Source organism: Hoplias malabaricus, chromosome 4 (assembly GCF_029633855.1).
Source record: "Hoplias malabaricus isolate fHopMal1 chromosome 4, fHopMal1.hap1, whole genome shotgun sequence".
Classification (NCBI taxonomy): Eukaryota; Metazoa; Chordata; class Actinopteri; order Characiformes; family Erythrinidae; genus Hoplias; species Hoplias malabaricus.
Genome location: NC_089803.1, coordinates 57,297,170 through 57,321,037, shown reverse-complemented (window position 1 = coordinate 57,321,037; position 23,868 = coordinate 57,297,170). Strand labels below are relative to the sequence as shown.

The 23,868-nt window shown below is 37.6% G+C and overlaps 1 protein-coding gene across 1 annotated transcript in view; it reads right to left on the bottom strand.

Moving 5' to 3' along the window:
* Positions 1-8,874: 8,874 nt before the first annotated feature.
* Positions 8,875-23,868, bottom strand: part of ano2b (anoctamin 2b) — a 53,783-nt gene continuing 38,789 nt past the window's right edge. Inside the window, exons 18-23 of the mRNA XM_066667523.1 lie at positions 19,724-19,872; positions 17,108-17,260; positions 15,946-15,998; positions 14,961-15,130; positions 12,178-12,283; positions 8,875-10,293 (exon numbers count right to left, since the gene is read on the bottom strand). Coding sequence (XP_066523620.1) covers positions 9,898-10,293; positions 12,178-12,283; positions 14,961-15,130; positions 15,946-15,998; positions 17,108-17,260; positions 19,724-19,872 — 1,027 coding nt within the window. The 3' untranslated portion in view covers positions 8,875-9,897. The remainder of the gene's footprint in view (positions 10,294-12,177; positions 12,284-14,960; positions 15,131-15,945; positions 15,999-17,107; positions 17,261-19,723; positions 19,873-23,868) is intronic.

The following is a 23,868-nucleotide window of genomic DNA, read 5'->3' as shown; positions in this document are numbered from 1 at the left end:
TTAATGGCAGAAAAGAGAACATATGCTGTATACAGACTGCAGTTAATATATTGTGGTATTTAAAAATTATTTAAGGTTTACACTTTAAAAAAGAACTAGAGTTTGATTTTTTTGGCTGACAGGTTAAAAGACTAACAGGGGCAATATGGCAGGAGTTAATAATGAATTGACAGGTTACTTACTTGTGGTGTAGATAATTGTAGACATGCATAATTGCATATGAATATTACATGGTGGCTCGTTCACCTGTTGGCTTCATTTGTGGATCAGGCTGCATTTGTATTTGGATCAAAAATCCAAAAACCTGCGAGAGGAAATGAACAAATATATATCACAGAAAACACATGAGTGACTTGATCCACAAATGCAGATTCAACAATTTACAAATACATTTTAAATTAGGGACTTCGACTTTACAAATATATGCAATGTAAAATTAAATAAATGTATTTATTTTGACATAAAATTATGATATATTAATGAAAAACAAAAACTTTAAATGTATTTGTACAAATTGCAGACCGTGAGACACAGATTGGGATGTGAATAATGAAACATATCTGTGACTTAACATTGTGGATTAACATTTACGCATTAGTAAAGTATTTTGAGACTAATCTCTCTCCATAGTTAGCGGTGCATTACCTCTCTAAAATATAGAATCTGTATCAACAATACTTGTCTGTCTTGTCTTATAATTAATAAGTTAATAAGTTAATAATATAGTTAAGCTGAGGAGCAAGGAGAAGGAGCTCCAGTTTTTAGATAATCACTTTTCTTTCTCTTTCTTCTCCATTCTCGTTTTCAACATATTTTTTTCAATACTATTCTAACTACATTTATTTGTCTTCCTCCATTTAACCTCATATTTGTGCTTTGACAATATTCTTGTCTGCACCTGGAACAGTACAAAACCATGTTTTCAGATTTGGCAGACCACAAAAAACACACTGGGTTGTCTTGTTTCACAAGTTGTGGGATAGTACATGCTCAAAATCCCTGAATTTATGTGCTAAAATGTGAAATATGTATTTGGATTTTTTTTTTCATAATATGTCCCCTTTAAGGTAAGACAGGTCAACAGGGTAATTTTATATATATATAAAAAAAACAACTGATAACAGAGGGAATCTTTGTGATCATTTCTGAAAGCAGAGAAAAGCTTGTTTTAAGACGCCTCATACCTTCGGCACCCTCTGAGTCATGATTAAGCATGAGACACATGTGAGTGTTGTTTGTACAAAGGACCTGTTTGGATATTCTTCAGATTCTACAGAACACTAATACGTGACATGTCAGATGCTGGCAGAGGTAAATTTTCATTAAAGTAAGTCTACATTGTGAATGTGTACTAAACCTGCTCAGACACACTTTTCTAACCACATGAAACAATCCACCACCACCAACAACAGTGTGTGCTATTTCAGGAGAGATTTGTTACAGATATATTAGATTAATAGTTGTTTTTATGATTGCATGCCATACCTTTGTGTTGATATCTTTCCAAAACCAGTATCAGATTTTTGCTCTTTTATCTCTAAATATCTCTAGATATTTCAGTGCAGTGTGGCAAATACGGAATAACAGTGTGCAGCTCTTGGCAAAACTTAGCAATGTGTAACATGGTTTGGCAAGAACTAAAATGGTTAGGCAACAGCTTCATAATCAAGTGCTAAGATAATCATGCATGCTAACCCAATTTCTCACATGTGACACAATTAACCAAATTTCAGATATAATTATGGGAGGTGTTTTTTTTTTTTTAGTTTTTTTTCAAATGTACCTTGTGCTCTGAAGAATAATGAGCAGTGATAAAGAGTGGCGAGAGAGAGAGAGAGAGAGAGAGAGAGAGAGAGAGAGAGAGATGTATGGAAGGGCTCTAGTATTTCTAGCAATGTAGCATGTTAAATAAAGAAGAATCTGAGGACTCATGTTCCAGCGTGTCTGGACCCTAAGGGCAAGAAAATGCCAAGTTCTAGTGTTTCTCTCCATCACAAACCTCTTAGTTGACCTTACACAGCTGCTCTACTCTAACCCACACTATTGTACTGTGTTATATTATCAACGTTTTATCAAAATTACCTAATTTTGCCAGATGATCAGTGAATACATTTGTTTAAGAGGTATTAATATTGTGTTGGCCATGGAATTTTGTGGAGCCTGGACCTATCTCGACTCACAGAGAGCTACTTTTTTGCATTCACCCTGCCACTGTCATATATTGAAGAACTTTAGTGCAAGAACTGTGCAGATTGAGCAAGAATTGTCGGTGTTATGGCAGGGTAAGAACACACAAACATTTTTAAAAATGGTGTGCTCACACGGTCAAACAATACATTTTGATTGCCACCTTTAAAAACATTCCACCTTAAGAAATCCACAATTTTATTAAGACATCCACCTTAAAAATAACAACATTATTTGGATTTCCACCTTAAAGATTTTAAAATCTTAGAGATTGCCTATATATTTCTGTCCCTCACACCCCTCCCCCTCATTCTCACTCTCTCTCCCCTCCCCCTCCCTTTATCTCACATATACACACACACATACAAACACAGCCAAAGGACTGAGAGATCCAGAATTCAATGAATTTCTATGGGGGGTACACCCTCCAAACAAATGCTTATAGGTCGAAAACATTTTTGTTCATTTTTCAACCAATCAAACTGTAGCCGCTCTAAATATACATTTAACTCTATGGGAGCCGAAACCCTCCCTAGTGCCAAACAAAAATTCCTTACTCCAAAAACATATTTTCAAAGAATGTCAAATGTGCAGGTGGTAGAAGTTGGAAATTTCTCTCTAGGTGTCTCTAGGTGAAAGTATAATGCAGTTATGGGGAAATGTTTGGCTGAAAAGTGAAAAAAGGCTTTCCGGGCAGAGGAGCTGGAGTATAATGACATCACTCACTCTAGCTATCCCTCATTCAAGTGAATGGAGAGACTAAAAACAGGACAGATGAGTGTGAGAGGTCTGATTTTTGAAGTGATGGGCCTTGGTGTGCCCAGGTCCGACGTTTTGAAATTTCATGGCCGTAGCTTCAAATTTGACCAAGTTAGATCAGGTTGAAATTTTGGCTAGTGCATTCCTATGGGAAAAATTCCCATTTTGGAAGCTCGTATTCCGAAATCCGTAAGTCGGATTGTTTCAAAAAGCACAAGCAACCCGAGCTGGCATAGAGTCTATGACCATGTGAAGTTTCATGGCTGTATCTTATAAATACAAGCATTTCCCTAGTGACATGATTTTAGAGACATGATGTACACTTGGTTGTGTGTTTTAAACGGATAAAATGGGAAATAAGAGTTTTGACAACAATGAGTTTTGTTTATAAACCTAGCACTAGCTTTAGCTTCGCATAGCTGTTTAATGTGGAATTCAATAAGCAGCTGGAGACTCTTAAACTTACCCATTTAAGGTGGAACTAAATGAGTGATTATGAAAATTGTGAATAGGAGGCAAAGATCTGCCTTCTAAAATGACATTTATGGTTAAAGGGAAAATAACACCTGCCTTGTCTAGTCTAAATTTTAATGTGGTTTAGACATGTAAGTGCAAGGAAAATGGCAGTGGCTCTTTATATTTTTGCCCTTCACTTAAGTAGGTAAATGTTTACTGACATCACATAGAATTGGTTTGTGTGTTTTAAACAGATACAGTGGAATAACAGTTGCTTCATAAAGTTTCAAAAGCTTTAGGGCTAGCTTTGGCTCTTAAGGTGGAACAGAGAATTCAAGGACCTGGCAAATAACACCATTAGGACTCGTAATCAGACACATGTAAGGTCTGCCCCCTAAATGACATTTATGGTGGAAAGGAAAATAGATAAGTAACACCAGCCTTGTCTAGTCGAAATATTTCAGGTCGATTTGGAGAGCAAAGGCTTGTAAATGCAGAGAAATGGCGGCCATATGTTCACTTTTTAGCATAGGTAGCTACATGTTTTAGTAAAACTATGAGCAAATTTCTGTGTAAATATGTTGATTATGGCATATTCTTCTTAGTTATTACGGTCCAAATTCTTAAACTCATCTCTTGCTTGTTTGTTCAGTTTTCCTCAAACTGACAACCTGGTCGAGCTTCACGTTTGGGGACAAGTATGAGGAGGCAGACAGCTCTCTCCACTGTTTTGAAACTATTATAGTTCCAATTTTAAACGTTTGGTGTCAGTATTACATATTGCTCTTTTAACTTCACTATAGAATTGGTGTTACAGAAAATATTACATGGTGCAAATGTGCTGACTTGAGAAATTTAGACAGCTCTAGGGACCTGGAGGTTGTGGGTTCAAGTCCCGCTCCAGGTGACTGTCTGTGAGGAGCTTGTTGTGTTCTCATCTTGTCCGCTTGGGTTTACAAAAAAAAAAAAAAACACACATTGGTAGGTGGATTGGCGACTAAAAAGTGTCCAGAGGTGTGAGTGTGTGAGTGAATATGTGTAGTTGTGTCGAACTGTAAATGACTTCCATCGCCTCAGAGTGTGTTCCCACCTTGCGCCCAATGATTCTGGGTAGGCTCTGGACCCACTGCAACCTTGATATGCGGTTACAGTCAATGAATGGTGAATAATTACCTGTATTACCAATATGCAATAATAATATTTTGCATCTGTTATGTATGCAGGTGTAGCACACAACCCTTATTTTATTCTCAGGAAAACATAAATCTTAGTTTTGCTCTCTCAAGGTTCACAAATTAAATATAAGGCTTTTACTGACATTCAAAGGAGTTCATGAGCATGTCCTAAAGATTAATTGTCTTATCTGCTTTTGCAGTGTAATCAGAAAACTCATAAACTCACACACCTACATAAAAAGGAATATTTTTAAAGTGTAACCAACACTTGAAACTATGAGAAACCCAAGTATGTAACATCAGAGTAGATGCCTTAGAGGGACTTCTGGGAAGAAGGTCAGACTGTTGTACCTCTGTGCATCTGCTTTAAAGCTCAGCATGTTGCCTTCATCCTTAAGCCTTTGGAAATATGTCCAAGAAAAACATGGCCATACAAATTCACTTGCAGACAGAAAATGGGATTGAATATAACAAGCATTAAACCAGATGCCATAATGGGGCTTTCGACTGTGTAAAATAAACTACTCCTGGACAGATAACTTTATAATTATGAAGTGTATAGTGTCTCTCCACCAAGACCTGCTCTCAGGACATTGCATTCACTTCAGCATTTTAGATCAAGCCTTGCACTCTGCCTAACCTTGCGAAAAAATGCCCAAAGGCAGGAACAAGGCAAGTTCTCATCAGTAAACACCTCCTAACTGCTCCCAACTTTTTGTGGTAATTTATCTGTGAAAGATTTCATTAGAAATCTGATATCACACAAATTGCAACATAAACATTGCTGGCAGAACATCATAACTTAGATAGGAATGTCATCAGCTTGTCTTAGTTTACAATCTGTGTCATTCATGAAACCATTAGTACAGAAACACACGAGTCTTCACAGTAGCACAGTACATGCACACTCAGAAAAGTTTGGCTTGCCATCCAAGTCATTTGCCATCTGAATCACCTGCTGACTGCAGCTTAATATAAGGTCATTCAGCCGTTAGCTCGCCTCTGTCAGAAAGAACAGAGAACAGATTATGATTACAAAGTAAAGCCGACTCTTTGCTTGTATCACAGTTAAATGTGATGACAAGAGGCTTTGGAAGAAGATTACACATGTCATCATCAAGATACATCTCAACAGAGTCATGTGTTGCAGCAGGTGGGCAAGGGCAGATCAGAGGCTCTGCAATGCTTTTCAAGGACAGTAATAATAAAAAAAGAACATTTATACCTTATATATGCCAAAATATAATCTATAAAATGTGATAGTAGACATCTGCAGACTTTTACGTCATCTTTTATTTTGTTCTCAAAATATTGTCAGTGTCCTAACATAACTTAGTTTACTGTCAAAGATATCATTACAACTTTAGAATAATGGAGAGGTTTGCTTTTTTCATCCTAGGCCTTTATAAACACATATAGGGTGTTTATAGTGACCTCAGAGTTTTCATATAAACTGCTTGAATCATTTGTTCAAGCTGATTTAACAAGCAGGTGGCGCAGCAGGTAGTGTCGCAGTCACACAGCTCCTGGGACCTGCAGGTTGTGGGTTCAAATCCCACTCCGGGTGACTGTCTGTGAGGAGTTTGGTGTGTTCTCCCTGTGTCCATGTGGGTTTCCTCTGGGTGCTCCAGTTTCCTCCCACAGTCCAAAAACACATGTTGGTAGGTGGATTGGTGACTCAAAAGTGACAATAGATGTGAGAGAATGTGTGTGTTGCGCTGTGAAGAACTACCTGTTCCTGCCTTGCGCCTGGTGGTTGTCCATGTCCAGATGGGCTCCAGACCCAGCGCAACTCTGAACTGGGTAAGCGGTTACAAACAATGAATGCATGAATAAATAATTTAACAAGCTCCCCACCTCAATACTGGACTCCATTTAAAAGCAAAATTCATATTATACACATTGTACAAACAAGTTGATTGACACAGACATGAATGTTCACTGTGATTTCTTTGTCAAACTTATTGTTCATGAAAAGGCATTTCAGGAGGCTAAATCCTCTAGTTGGTTTAACTAACTTTTTGAGCCCTTGAATTAATGTACTTTGTCAGGGAGTTTTGTTCCTGCATGTCCTGCCATGTAGTAAGCTGCTAAGTCACCAGTAACTCCCAGCTGTATCCAAATTTCAGATTGCAGTGTGTTCTGGTGATACCACTTCTTGTTTTGAAACTGTACAAAACATATCAGGCACCCAAAACTACAAACCATGGAGGAAAAAATATCCAGACATAATCACAATAAAAATACAAAGGCCATTGTGACCATTGTGGTTAATTGGTTTAAACAATTACAACACAAAATTTAGTTTTTTTTCCAGATTAATCATCAAAGTAGCAACATCACCTAACTTGAGGTTAGTGCCAGTAAATGCTGAAAAACAAGCAACTATTGTTATTAAACAAAAGAGAGCTACTTACCACAAATGATCTTTGTAACACACGTCTAAAGTAATGATTAAATCATTTATAACACACAGTATTACAAATAGGATTATAGATGTCTGAACTGTGCCAAAATGCTTGTTATGTTCATTTGGTGTTTTTCCATTTTGTACATCTATTTTATGATGTCCACAACAAGAGAAAAGTTGATTGTGTATCTAGGCGTTCTCTTTCTGGCAAAGAGACTTGCTTTTCAAGTTTTACTTCACAGCTATAAAATTACAGCTTCTAAGATATAATGAGATTTCTTTCTGCTTGTAAGCAAGGAAACAAACAGAATAAAATGTGATAAAAAGTCTGCCAATGTCTGCACTGCTACCTAAGCCTAGTCTGCAGATTGCCTAAAGCCCTCAAGTTACTATTGCAGTTGTTCAAATGCAGTTATTGTGGAATATGTTTTAAGCACCCAACTTGGTTTGTGTACTGAAACTAAGTATAAGTCAAAATAAAGAATAGTGACTGATGTTTAAAGAAGGTGCATACATTTTTGTAAAAGTGAAATCGTTGAACTGAATGGTCCTAAAATGATCATCTATAATGATATGCTCCTTAATACAGTGGCTTATATTTTCTCAAATTATGTTTTCTTGACAGAGTGCCCAAGTCTCTAAAGAATCCAAACGAAGTGCCCTGACAGCACAGAAGGAAATCTGTTGCACATTAGGATTAAATGTATTTATTTTTCTTGTATGAATTTTAAGTGTTGGAAGTCCTTTGAGGTCTTCTTTATCCAGCCTTGTGCTCAGTGGCAATCATCCGCTGACTGACTATAGCCGAAACCAAGGGGAAGATTATGGGCATGACCCAAAATGAGGTAAACTGCTCCACAGCCATAGACATAATCAGCAGTGTGCCAACTGCTAAGCTGCAGAATCAGAATGTTGTCAGAATCAGAATCAGAGGTCTACACAATAAATTCACCAGTATTAAATCAACACTATTATTGTTAACTTAACACTGAGAGTGTTAAATTATTACACTAGCAGTGTTCATTTAACACTAATGGTGTTGATTTAACACTGGTGAATTTACTGTGTAGGTGGAAGATGGAACATAGACATTTAAAGATGCCTTCTGTATTGGGTTGTTATATATCACTGTTGGATCAAAATATTTTTATTTCCGAAGTGGTAATTTTACAGGAGAAGCACCAAATATTTTACAATATATAATATTAATCCATTTGTTATGAAATTTGTATACAATGTAAAACAATTCGATTTTTTTTTCAATTATGTAAAAAAATATGGAGAAAGATTTTGTTCCAACAGCAAAAATGTAAATATGCTCTATATAAGGTAGATACTAACTCACAGGCCCACACACATCTTTAGTGTTCTTCCGGACCGCCGTGCTGGACTGAAGTTTATTAAAATAAGCAATTGTCATTTGCACTGGGTAGCAATAGTCAAATATCTTAGAGATACACTCTTGTGACCACCCATATCTACACTCATTCGAAGGACTCATTAAGGTATTAACAGATACCACTTTACTGGTTTCGTGATCATTATTAGGATTATCATTATAAGGATTTTCAACAGAGAGAAATTTGAATGTATATATTAGAAGCTAAGCAGCAGTGTGTTGAAGAATAAAGGTGCTGCAAGTGGTCTTGTTTAAAAGGGAGGCCATTTCGCTGATCATATTTGCACAGGTATCTAAACCCAGCTGTGATTAAAATGAAAGTGATTAAAATGGCCATTCTTGATGTTACAGACTGGGCAAAATTACCCAGCATTTAATTTTAAATGACTGAACTTGTGAGATTTGGCATACACTTATTCTCTTCTTTCTAAACTTCTTTATTCAAATTTGATGATTTTCAGAACAAATGCATTCATTTCTGACTTCTCACTGGATAAGGTGCATTCTAAAACAAATCCATTAAAACATAGCAATTACAATGAGCTGCAATATTCAAAAAACTTGTTTCAGAACCCTAAGAACAATCATGGATTTTTACCAACAGATCTTAAGACACTCAGAAACAAACCTTAGCAGTTAACCTCATAGCCTAGTTTACCAGTGAACAAATTCACAAGGTCATTGTCTGATATATGTATAAGAAGATTTGCATGTTTAAAGAGAGAGATCTGTAACAAGGTTTGACACTCATTGTTTTATGCATGATTTTTGTACAATACAATTTGTGCATTAAAGTACAGTTTCTGTTCCTTATTTCTTACTGAATGACAAGTTTCTTTATCTCTATTAAGCCAAGAGATATCACATTTTTTATATAAACAAATAAAACCTACAGTGATGTCATTACCTGAGAAAATGAAAGGTTATAATTATTTGCTGTAATACGCTACATCTCATCAACTTTGCAAAGCAGTTTGTGTTTTGTGCATTTTCACAAACTGTGCATTGACTGCATGAGCATGGACCAGATGTGCACTTTAATTTTTGAGTTGCACCAACAACAACAACAAAAAACCTCTTCCTCTTAGTCTTAAAACATGAGTGGGGTAACGTCCAAAATGTTCGAGAGGCCCCTCAGGTAAGAGAATATGAGAACCCCACTCCTACTCCAGTGCATGGAATGACCGCAAGCCGTCCTACGAAGCCTCGGCCCTGTGGCCGGGATTATTTTGAATCCTCTGCAACTTGCGTGGACACGTCATGGCTTTAAAAAAGAGTTTCATAATCAAACACGCCGTCTGTGGACATATGCTTCAGACATTACAGTACAGGGATTAGATAAATAATGACCTCTCTTGCCTTTGTTTCAGTGAGAAAACACTGCATAGGGGATGACAGGTCCCCCCTTAACAAACTCAATGGAGAGCCCAGCCCTGCCATCCTTTCCTCTTCCAAGTCCTCCACTCCCAGCACTCTGGGCACTCTAAAACTGCTCAACTGGCTGACCCTGCTCACACAGCAGTGTGCCTGCCTGCCTCACTGTGGGGTGATGTGGAGGCTTGCCGGGTAAATTGGCTGAAGCTGGCAGCGCGGGGACGGGTACGGGATCGTGCACTCAGTGGGATGGTACCTCCTGCAGCCACAGGATCATCAGTTTGAGCCAGATGTGGCAGGGGAAGCTGTGTTTCTGAAGTGTCCTGTGGTAGAGGGGATTGGTGGGAGTGTGGCTGCCGGTGATGAGCTCCCTCTTTGGAGAAGAGACTCTGGATGAGCTGGAGTTTCTCCTTTTCCTCGTTCATGAAGACATCCACCAAAAGGGTCTTCTCCCTCTTCAGCTGCTCACTGATGTTCTTGGGCACATCTGGGATCACCCATGCCACCAGCAGGCCCATGAACATCACCAGGTTCTGTACACACAGACAAGCAAAGCACATCAACACTAAAGGTACAGCAATTTGAGGCCATTTACAATGTCACATTAAGGATCTTCAACATTTACTTGTAATAATTTTGTCAGCTTTTAAAGTGTGTTTTTTTTAAATAAATTCAAAGCACTGTGTTTTTAGGCAGCTTTAATTAATATGCTGGCATGAATTATATTGGGAAACATTGTTTAACTAAATGTGAATAACTCTTCATCCTGCCCTAAAGGCCCCAAAATGTAAATTATTCCCTACATAAATATGCCTGATCAATGTTATGAAGTACTAGAAAATCACCTACACTTACTCTACACTAAAATAGGCATTGGGTGTTAGGGAGTTTATTAAATAATAATTCACAGGAAAATTGATATTATAATGAATTGTTGCAAATTTAATCCACACACACACACATTATCTGTTTCAATACCGGTTTAATATACATTTGCCCACTTCCATTGGCAACCTGGAAGAGCATAACACCTAGGGCACACACAGGGATGTGAGAATGACCATCCCATTGAGTTGATTTCTTTGGCAATTTGCACTTTACGTTTGCTATAGACTGAGTGTCAAAAATATAACATGGCTCCACATGCTAATCAGTTAGCAAAAGTGTTAGGGAAACTGCATTAGGATTCATCTAACATATTTACCTTCAGTAAATACGTTACATTAATGGCCCAGGAATTAGTGAGTTGAAGTGGGCATGTCACAAACGTATTGAAACAGGACCCAGGCTACAATGGGCAGTGGAGGAAGGGAGGAAATATGAAGGTGACCAGAAGTAGGTGGGGCAGGAAGAGAACAATAGGTAGACTGCTTTAGAATGCAGACAGAGTATCTCTTAGTGTTTGTGTGATTCTTAAGCTGACAGGACCTCATGGTGTTATATTTCTGTCACACATCTTATACCAACTTTATCTGTCACCCACAATGATTAACAACATTTAAAAAGTATTGTTACAGATTACCTAAATAAAAATGTGAATTAGTAACATAATCTATGGATTATGCAATAACAGTAATTTGTTACAATTACAGTCCAGTAATCTTGAAATATTCTCCATTTCAGGTTGCACACAATTGTGTACATTCTTCTTTTTAAAGGAGAATTGTTAATATATCTTTATTGGCGCAGCATAGTAAGGATTAAGGTTACCAGGATTGCATTTTAAATACAGAATGTGGTTTCAGCCTTCCAAAAGAACATATTCTCTGAATACAGGGACTGTAAATGTTCATAAATCAACCAACCACCAGAGTAGAAGCCTAAAAAAATCACACTGTGTCGATAAATTAAAATATTTTTGCTGACTTTCCACAAATAAAATGCACCATTACACTGTAGATGCTTGTGTAACACCTGGCCAAAACACATTTTATTTCCTTGTAATTAGTCCTAAACTTAAACGGTTTGTTTTACAGTGAGCATTTGCATTTACACTGCAATATAGTCTCTATAAATTGAGCAATAAATAGAGGGCAATGTATTTTATGAGTTTGGAAGCAGGACCTCACACTGCTGACCTTGATGGTCCATGATGAGTTTGTCAGAAGGTAGCATTTTCACTACAGTGATTACAGAATGCTGAGTAATCATGAGCCATAAAAAAATGATTGGACTATTTTCTGATGTTAAAAGGCTGGGTTTATCATATCTATTTTCTATATGGGACTACTGTATGAAGAGTTTCCCTAAACATGTTTATTCCACCCATATGTTAAAACAATAAGTAAAATCTTTTCAGAATTATTAAATACATTCAAATTAATACATAATACTTTCAATTTGATTAAAGATTTAAGATTTCTATATAATATTTGTAAAGTCTGAAATTAAACTTCACTTGTAACCCATGGAAATACCTGGAAGAGTATAACGAAAGCCAGTCGAGCTGCTAGGACTGACCAGTACTGTTTGGAGAACTGGTAGGGCTCAGCTGACCAGGGTGGTTCTCTGTAGTCCTTGTACCTGCAGACCACAAGCAGTTAAAACACTTGTATTAAGACAGGGAGAACTAAGGGCACGCCTCCTCAGCAAAGTAGGCAGAAGGCAAGTAAGTAGCACATGCTTCACACATTCTTTCAGAGTTTTACAGGATGAAAGACAGTATGACTTCCTAATTAGCCATTCTAGGAGATTTAAAGCAGATGATTTCAAGAGTCAGAAAACCAAGAGAAGTGTAGTTATTTTCTCAGCACAAAGTTGTTGAAATTGCTCCATGGCTATTCGATTTGGTGTTAGATTACATGATAAAACTTATGCAAATATTGCAGACAAAAACATCACAAGCCCCTTTATCTTGTCAAAACATTACGAAGTAGCTAAAAAACAAGATACTGGTGTTCCAGTTTGTCAGACATCAGGCACTACTGAGAATGTGAATTTATGAACATGTGAGACAGATATGATCACTAAAATGAATGAAAAACTTATAGAGTATAGAATATTCAGTTTTCATAGCATTAGATTAAGTTAGTTCTAACCTAGAATGCTTCCAGAGTTTTGATTTCCCATACTGAATTGTGAAAACAATAAGGTTTCCGTGGGAGCTGCAGACTCTTATTATTTGATTTCATTGCCATATATAGTAATACATTTGGAACGTGCAGGACTGGTTTCAATTCCCTATGAAAGGCAGGCATCTTCATGTTGAGATCTAATTCCTGGTACTGAAACCTCATTTTTTGTAGATCTTTCTCAGCAAAAAAACACCATATATGGTTTACATTAAAATTAATCTGATTTGAGCATCCATGACCTCTGTAGATTTTAAGGTATTTTAAAGCATATTTATAGTATTTAGACAACACTACCCCCTACCACCAAACTACTTTTTCATTCTTTTAATCACACATTCATAGAGACACAACATACCCAGGAGGAGGGGTACTCTGACATCATGGTGCCACTGGCCTCCTTGGGAAGTGGGTAAAGAGTGCCAGTAAAGGGGTCGTCCCATTCCTAACTGTCTTTAGAGTTGTCTGTCACTGATATGAGCATTCTTTATCACTGTCGTCTAGCCTAAGTGCTCAAAGCTATAAAAGATTTCAAGCAGCTGTCTACATCCTTCGTGTGTCTTGGTGCAGAGCTTTACATGTTCTTCTAGCTTCCTTGTATTTTTATACAACTTGTATTCGCCCTACACCCTACCCTGAGGATGTTCTCCTCGCAATTACAGCTGCATTATCACATGGTTATCTCTACTGTTGCCCTTCATCAGCTTATCACGGATGAGACACGAAAGACTAACGTTAGGGATGACTTGCTCAATACAAACTGACCATGTATTTGATTTGAAAAATGTAAATGTCCATTCCAGTTTAAGGCTGTCCCAAACTGGTATAATGAGTGAATCATTTGCTTAGTCCCACAAGCATCGGATACTCTAAATTCTCTTAGTCCAAAACGTCAAATAGAAAGATTACTTGTACAAATGAATGCAGTCAATCAGTCTATAAATGAATGCAGAATACAATCAGTCAGTCTTCTCATATAATCCATCCCTATGAACTATCAGTGGTAATAAATAACATCTTAAAAATAACACCTTAATGTCTCCATGCAATTTTACATGGCCTTGTAACAAAAGATCAAACTAAAATTCTTCTGTTACTAATATATACGCAGTATATTAATTAATTCATTAATTCATTCATTATCTGTAACCGCTTATCCAGTTCAGGGTCGCGGTACACTGTATATACTATTAAAAATGTTCAAAGTATCAATATAATGTGTCCTCACTGCTGCACAATGCAACTTATTATTGCTGTCCATGGAAAAACATGTATCTCCATTTTTGTCCATTTTTAGTTCACGACATCATTTCAACACAGCAACTATTCTTCACATTGGGTAAAAATGTCATGAATGGTACAGTATTTTTTCCCTTTTCCTGCCATTTTGGAGATACATGTTTTTGTTTGGAAGTCGATTTTGTCTTGAAGGAAAGGTAGTTAATTTCTAAGCTTTAGGGGGTCTGCACTGGACTACATTGGTCCATAGTGGGAAGCAATTGCTTTAGATGTGTGATGTCAGTGTTTTGGTATATAATTAAAGATTTAAAGCCCTCGAGGAAATGCAGTACAACATCCAGCCCATTTAGACCTGAGCCGCCCCATGCTAAAAGGAAAGTGTGATGTAATCTTTTCCCAACTTCACTGCATCTTGGTCAGTGAAATAAAACACACAGCTGGACCTGAGCTCTAGTTTTGCTGAGCTCATTATAGAGTTATGCAGTGTTACATTTTAAAGCTGAGAAAGGACTTGTGTGAGCTGTTCTTGTAACTTGGCAGTATGGATATGCAGGGACAATGCAGGGACAATGAAGCAGAATAAATGTGGCCTTCTCTGATGTGGTCCTTGTGCACAGTGAAGTGTACGCAGGACATGCAATAAACTTTTATTTAAGACCCATATGAAATGGAACCAAACCATGAGATCACATAGCAGTTAGCCACTCAGTAACTCTGCTACTTTCAAATCAAACACATTTTGCCTGTGTGCTTCTTTGGACAAATTCACCAAGCCAGAACAGATCCAGTGTCTGTTTCTCATTCAGTTTCCTAATGAAGCACACTGGTTTTGTGCTTGTAGTTGAGAAAGCTTTATTCATTTTAAGTGTTAAACCAAAAGAGTGCCTCACCTGCACATTGTGACAGCAGACGAGGCAGGTGCCGTACCTTCTTTGAAATGGCTTACGTTGAAGTAGGACAGTGTGTGGTCTATGAAGCCATTCATGGTGCCGGTTTCACTGTACATGTACTGATAAACCAGTCGTGGGATGAAATCTGATGTGAAGGAGATGACAAAAGCCTAAGAAATAGAAAAAATGGACACGGTACATTAAACTCGTAGATAACTACAGTTATTGCTGTTCTGCTGCACATTTACTTTCCACATTAGTCTTCTCATTTCAATGAGCAGATAAGAATAATCGTAAAAGGCTGCATCCTTTTCAGAACCAGAACAGAGCTGGGCCCAATGAAAACATTCAGTGCTTAGCTTTCTACATGCAGCTATATTATTCACTGTGGCCTGAGGTCTAGCTTGCTTATTTTTCTCATATTTCAGAAATTACATTTCTATTAAATAATATTAAAGAATCCTTGCCAGGGCTTTGCGAATGAACTTGAGGAGATCCAAATAAATAAAAAGGCTGACCTCTTTTGAAAAATGTACTTATTAGACAGTAAATACAAAACCTACCACTGCATTACTGATCATATCAAATGATCTCTTAAGATTAGGGGGGTAACTTGGGTATAACTTGTGAAAAATAAAGTCAGCATATTGAAATCATCTTCTTTTCCTCTGCTTTACAAAGCACACTTCAAAGCATTCCATCATATGTTTGCATTTGTGATCTCTAGCCCATATTATGTAGAGTGGCTGTAATCCTATGTTTTTTTGAAACTGGAGGCAGAATAATCCTCACTACAGACCCACATCTTATAAATGTACTCTTCCCCAGAACGGGAAGCTGTTCTTCCTTCCAGTTCATTGCACCAATTCAAAAGGGTGGCACTTCCTTTTTACTAGGTCCTCCTATATCCTATGTGCTATTGTGTCATTTGCAATCAAAGACCATATGAAGAGTAAAGAGCCTCAGGAATAGATCTAACACTTACGTTGATGATGACTGAAAACTTGCCCATACCACTAAGTATGTTGTACCAGATTCCTGAAAGAGAAGAATGAACACAGAGGTCAAATTCCTCAACTATTTGTCAAGTGTCACAAAACTATGTGTTGAATACAAAGGATACTCTACTGTAACTCTGATGTTGCCACCTAACAATATATATATATATATATATATATATATATATATATTTTTTTTTTTTTTTTAAATGTGTTGAGGACTCCAGAGTGGTGTAGGGTGAGCCCTATCACATTAGATCACAGGTTAGAATCCAGGTAATGCCACAGCTCTCTGAGGCTGGGAGTCCTAGACAGTACAACTGGCTTTGCTCTTTTTGTGGAAAGGACAGTCCTTCTCCCCCATCACCCCCTAGCTAGCATGGACATCTGTCAGTGGATGTGAGAGCTCTGAAGAGTTTTTGTTCTCGCCCCACACACTACATTGTTCAGTGCCATTGCATCAGTGGAAATATGGAATAAAGAGAAGGGCTTTTCAGAGGAAGTGGTGAGCTTCTTGAAGAAAGAATTTATTTGCTTCCTGAGGATGGTGAAACAAGGGGGGGGGGGTTATGTGGATAAAAATGGATAAAAAATAAGGATATAAAAATCCTTGTTAAATATAATTTTTCATTATGTAAGTAATAGGTAAAGGTGCAGCTCTTGTGATTTGGAAATTGCAGTCTTTCAAACTGATGGCCATAGAATGGATAGTTCTATATATAATCATAGATTTGGTAGGCCTCTATGTGATATTTATCCACTAAATGACCATATGTTTTACAAAAAAACAAGAGGTTAACTGGAATTTGCTCCAGTTTCCTCCCACGGTCCAAAAACACACGTTGGTAGGTGGAGTGGTGACTCAAAAGTGTTGACAGGTATGAGTGTGTGAGTGGCGCCCCCTCCACGGTGTTTTCCTGCTTTGCGTCCAATGATTCTTGCAAGGCTCTGGACCCACCATGACCCTGAACTGGATAAGCAGTTACAGACCATGAATGAATGAATGAACTGGAATTCATTTATTTACATCAGACTCTTTACTGCACCTGCTCATCAAGCCATAAAGATCTAATCTGAGCTTGTAATGTGAAAAAAAGAAATGTCTGTGTTCTATAATAATCTACAGCATGTACAGATGCAACCCAGTACCGATGTCTTTCGCTCTCACTGCGTCTGGCCTGCGGAGCTCAGTCACAAACTTCTTAGCATCCAGACGAATCTCAATGATGTTGTTCAAGAGAGCAAACAGTGGAGCCAGAGGGAAGGAGGCCACAAAAAGGGAGACGAAGCCAAACTGGATAACTGCGGGTGTGGAGAAGAAGAAAGACACAAAAATAAACAGATGGTAGAGATAAAGGGCCTTGAGGTCCCTTTCATCATAGTCATGACTGTTCAATCTGCAAAAGTTAAGTGCTATGCCGAAGAGCAATAAACACAAGCCGAGCTGCAGGCTTTCACACTCTTCTAAGTCAGATTGTTTACATAAACCTCAATTAAAGGCTGTAGACGCCAGACTCACTTTATACCATCATCAGCGTTGCAAATATTAATGAGGTTCTAATTTTGTACACAGGCCAAAGCATTTTTTTTTCATTCTTCAAAGGTCAGGCCAGTGCACTGCAACACACATTCCAGTGTCAATACAGTGATGAGAATGATATACCACTCAAACCATGCCAATACTTATGACAAACAAAACTGTGAAAAAAGTGGAAAATCAGTATAATCAGGAGATTTTTAATAACTGTGACAGGCAGTGATGGGAAATTAATCTAAACTTCATTATCAACATTTGTCTGAGTTCTATATCTGCAACAATTCCTGATAACCAACAATATCTTTCAGCATTACAGATGCCTTTGCAGAGCACCTCATGATTCATTTGTTTCAGCTTGTGATCAGATGTCTTCGTGTTTCTCAGGAACGGGTTTCAAAAACAGGTGTTATAAAGTGTAGGGTGTGTTAATGAGTAAAAACTATGCCAAAATCTGGGAGGACAGTAAGGGATGAGTCAGTCAGCCACCTGCTGACAGAGCAAGGCTACCCATCACAGTTTAAGATATGTTGTCATACACTTCCCTTCACACTCATACTAACTCAGAGTAAACTAATATGGCAATTTTAAAGCACCTATGTTTTGCCAGACATATACGATCTGCCCAAACATTAAAATGACCTAATTCATTAGCTCTGCCTAACATGTATATGCACTTTGTAGTTCTACAATTAAACATTGTCATCCATATGTTGCTCTGCATACTCTGTAAGCCCCATTTGACATTAAATTATGTGGTGGATCATTCTCAGCACAGCAGCAACAGTGGTGTGGCACTGGCATTTTAGTGTGTTGCTCTGGTACTAATGGATAAATAATAGCATGTGTCATGGAACTAGAATAATGTCTAATTGCAGCATAAATGTTTTAATGGAAATAATCAATTTCATTATATGACCACCTTCCATAGAATCAGAAACACAGTCCATCTTTCAGTCGCTAAGTTTCGCTGTATACAAAGGTGTAGGCAACTTTTTGCAGTTCCCAGAAACTAACAATAGGGAAGGTTTTCTCATTACACAATTCTCTTTCTTTGGAACAGTGACAAAATTACCCACTGCCACTACTAAAATTGAAGGAAATCATTTGTGTATTAGGAAAATGTTATACACATTAGTTAAGGAAATACACTTATGTAACAACAAAGCCGCTAATACTGAGGATTACCTACCATTCTAATGAAAAGAACATTTAAATATGTCAATAAGATCTTTCCCTGGAATCAACAGTCCTATATCTTTTCAGAAAGAAAAATCATGGCATGTTTAATTTTATCTCTAGAATGTTTTCCCCTCATCATTGAGTATGACTATCCACATTACTGGGGATTATAGCAAGAGATTTATCTTTTCTTGATCTCCAGATCTAAGATTTTAGATAAGACTGCAGTCTCAATACCCCTGAGAAACAGGCAAAGTTTATATTTATAAAAAACTACATGTGTAGAACTCAGGCCAAACATATCTGAAAGAGTCATAGTCTTGTTTTGAGAGCCTACAGCTCATTTTGGGTTGAGGTTTTGACTGCAGGTATATCTATATATTAGTTACAGCACCATTTGTACAAATGACTCTCTTCTAGAAACAACTCACATCTGTGAGGATCTCTGTAGTGTACACACTTGCCCCAGTAGTGCACCCAGTTTTGATTGAATCAATGACCATCCAGCACCAACACTGCTTCTCTATCTCTTAGGCCAAAGATTCCCTTCCAAAAAAATAAATAAACCCTGATATAGAGAATCAGCTTTCTTAATAAATGCAATGTCCTAAACCAGCTCAAGCTCAGTCTCTGGGGTCTACAGTCTGTTGTAGCAAAACAAGTACATTGGCTAGAAATAGTCTTTAAATGGGACTAGTTTTTTCAAGAAAAGTCTCACAGCATTTCAGAAAAACATAACAGTGGGACTGGAGTATAGCTTACTAAAATCACATGCTTTGTTTTGCCTCATCATTAAGTTTGTGAATGTTTTAAAAATATCCTCATTAAAAGCCATTTCTGTATGTGATGGACACACACAGAAACTAGCTACTAAATTCTTTCCTGCCGCATTTGGTTAACTAAACTGACGAATAAAAACAAGAATCATATACTCTGCCTTATTTGTTGATCTGAGCTCCAGGGAGACAAAGACTCTACAGATGGGTTTGGGGTGGGTGGGGGAATCAATCATAAAATGACAAGGAAAAGCATGGCAAACTATTACTTACTCATTTCCATGTATTCAGGTGTGAGCCCATCAAAGGGTTCCAGGTTGTAATCCAGGTGCCACTGGCGCAGAGTTCGTCCTGTGTGCTCCACATTCTCTTCCGGTAGCATTTTCTTATCCTTCAGAGAGCGAAAGAGCTTCTTTAGCTTCCTGCAGGAAGAGCAGACAAATGGTTGCAAAATGACAAAGCATTCACATCAATAAATAATGTTCAAGACTGGCATTTCCACAGTAAATCAAGCATATGCACATGCCCAGTTAATTTCATTATTTCATAATTTCATATCGTTCACGTCTGGTCCACTGCAGTACAAGTTCGACTAAAATATTATATTCTCAGGCTTCTGAGTCGTCCTGTGGTATAAGAGTTAGCTGTGTCATTGTGAGGTGTGTTTTAGATCCCTGGGGATAGCTCAGCCATCTGAGGCCCGAAGTCCTAAGGGAGCACAGCTATTGCTTATCATATCGCGCAGTGTGTCAGCACAGGCTTCTGTCAGCTCATGTGACCGATCTGGGGATATCCAGGTGTGCAGCCACAGGTGGGACTGGGCCCAATCAAATCGGACCAAGGACCACTGCAGTCAGCCATAGCTAATTCCCTGTGTTCGAGTTTACACACATGGACATAATCTCTTTCCTGGATGTTCTATGCACACTCCCACAAGTCTGATTCAGAGCTGGAGTGTGAGGAGAGGTAAAAAAAACCTGAGACGCTGCCACCGTATTTATGCATGTACCCACTTTTGCCAAAGCCCATCCAATATTTAAATTCTGGCTATACCACTGCTGACAGAGGAGAAACACAGATTATGTGAGTAAACCTACATCATTCTAAATATACAGATGTACAAAGCAGCTATAATGTTGTGAAAAACTATTAGCACTGTACATTTTTAAGAAACCACACAAATATACTTTTGAATTCAGCAGTATTTGTTTCTTCCTCCTGTACTCAAATATGAGCTGTCAAACAGACATTAACAGGGCATGTCCTGTCATTCTGTCCCTGTGAAAAGAATCTAACCTGTAAATGCATAGGTTATTGTCCTGTCCACCGCAGACACCAGACAGTAGCTGTCAATCTGCTCTTCTTTACTGCCCTATAAATCACTCATGCCCCTCAAGCCCAGTGGTCATTAAATAACATTCCAAGGTGTCTGTATATACAAGTGTCTGTAGCTACTGGAGAACAACTGACACATAAAGAATGGAGAGTCAAAGACCACACAGCTGTGAAGTTAATCACTGTGAGCTCACTGTTCAACAGATGTTTCTGTACAGAACATTCAGTGTGAAATACTATTGGTCAAACAAACAAAAGGAACAATCTATCAAATGTAAGCAATGATTTTCAAATGCTGTCTGTCTGAACCTGAAAACAGTGAAAAAATCCAAAACATTCCAAGCTTTTGGAATTTAGGTTTTCCTTTTGAGGTATTTTTTTAATTGTTTCCACAATTTAGAACATGAACTAACAGAATAATGCTGTCACCAAAAATGTTCAAAATATTCACAAGTAACCACCATTCCCTCAGGTTTAAATAACACACACATACATGCATGTTAAGTATGGGTATACACACTGGTTTTATATATTAAACCCATATCAATATCAGTCTAGGTTTTATGGACTGCCATGACCTTCAGGTGTCTCTGGCATTTAAACAGTGGAAAGGTAAAGTCCAAAATATATACTTCTCTTATCAGAAGTCCTGGAGATGCTTCATATCAATGTCTTTGTTTACATTGGTTTTTATTATGTGATAGAGTGGTACAGAAAGATATAGGGTGGAGCTAATAATTGTAGTTAGGGAAAAAAAGGAGCACAAAGGGGCAGTTATTACAGTTTTGTGTGATTGTTTTAGTCTTTAAAAAATTGTTAAGGCAATTAATTTTTAAGCATGGATTTAGAGGATTATTCATAACATCTGCAAATTTTGTAGCATTAGTGTATTTGTTAATTTTATTAACAAATTAATTTTAAAGTTTAATAAGATCAAAAAGATCAAATAGGTTTTGCTGACTTAAAGAGTAACAATTATATATCAAATATATCATTTTTTTTTTATATAAAAAAAATATATCTGAGACCACCAACATGACTTACCAGCTTTTCAGAGACCCAGAGGAGATGTCAGGCTACTAGCCAGTTAATCATACTATTATTTTTCATTTCTTATAACTGCTAAATTTACACTTTTGTTAGTCATGTTAGATGCACTAACAAAAACACTGCAGCATGTTCATGTGCACCTCAGCTTCATGCACTGTCTGTAAATTTAACTTCTTATTAGAAGTCTCTTTTCCACCTTAAAAGGTTCAGCACTTAACTTGTGTTTACCAAATTAAATGGGGCATCAATGATATTCTGGTGTCGGCAAACATTCCTCATCATCTTAAATGGAGCACAAATTTCTATGTGGCACCGGTAGAATTGTCTATTCCACCTTAAATTGCACAAATGCAGACAACTTCATTCATTTTAAATGTAGCCAAGATTATAGTATGGCCCAGATAAAATAATACTTTTCACATAATAGTAGTGGACTGTTTAGTAGGAATGTAAAATTCACAGATTTGGTCCGAGAAAAGGAAAATAACAAAAAGTTAAGGCTGTTGGCAGTCTGTAAAAAATCAGCTCTGCTCCTCTGCCAAGACAGCAGTCAGAGACACTCTAAACAGAACAGAAGATAATATTTTATACCGACATTGGTCATGACAGTAAGGGTTCCTTTAACAGTGTGCAGGGTCCATAATGTAAAGGAACAATCATTTAAGATGGAAATGCCTGATTCCATTAGCCAGTCTCAGCTTTATCCTCTTCACTGCAACAATTTCCAATACTGAGACAGGCAGATTAGAGTCTCGAGCCAGAGTACACCTTCACAGGGAGCAGGTCCTCTACTAACAGAGGCTGGCATGTTCTGCCACCATGTTTTTACAGTAGCCTAGAGTTACTATTAAATAAAAACATTTTTTATGAATGTAACATACAAAAAGTAAAGGAACGATTTAGGCGATGTCGTAGAATTAGCATGGACGGAAGTGATGTGTCTCCACCAATATCCAGCGAATATTGAATTGTCCCCACCAATAATTTGATCCCCTCCAAAAAAAAACCCCAATCTGTCAACGTCTCATTAACCTAGAAGTGCAGAAAGGGTTAACTCACATTGTCTACTCAAGTCCTACCTCCCCATAACACATATGTCACAGTGTGATTGGCTGTGCCTTTCCGTGCTGTCACATGAGATTCTGTAGCTACGTTTGGTTGTTAGCAGTGCCAAAACTGGAAGGAAAACTTTTCAGTCATATGCGAGACTTACTGTGCAAGATTCGTGTGCAACATAGATGACACATGGGTGTCAAAAGCGAGTGGGGATGGCAGCATAAAAGAAGAGCTATTTTTTAAGTCACTTAAAGTCTATGAAAATTTAAAGCTATGAATAACATGGTTTGGAAACTAACTGCCAACTGTCAGTTCTCTTACAATCTCATTTTATTATGGAACCAAAAAAATGTAAATACATAATAAAAAAAAACAGGCAATTTGAGGGGGTAGATTCATAGGTCCTCACCAATGTCAAGAGCAAATCTATGCACTTGGATTCAGGACATGGTGCTGGCTGCCTCTGAGTACAGATACATTTTATCATGTGGTCTATATCTCTACCTATTAATACCTCCAATAAAACACACTAAATTCAGCTGTTGCATTATTTATATCTGAAAACATGTTCCTTTTCCAAAGCATTACTTTTTAATGCAAGCTTTTGTATCATAAGTGCCTTCCTTCAGCCGTGTTAATGCTCCTATTTACCAGCTGTTAAGGTGCATTTGTGCAAACACTGAAAAGTGCATACAAACTCACGCAAGTGGTGCCAACTGATAATCTAGAGCAGTGGCTTTTTAACAGTAGGTCATTGTTAGCCACTAAGGTTGCTAGGTTTCAATTTAGGTATAAAGGGTCACAAGGAATCTGCATGGATGGGTATTTTTTTGTGCCAAAACCACAGAGCCTTTGTCAGAAGGGGCAAATTCAGGTCCAGAAAATAAAAAAACCTTAGAATCATACAATCCAGGCATTGAAATATTTTGGAACCCCTGCTTTAGAGCATCACTAAATGTCCTGAAACAGACATTTGT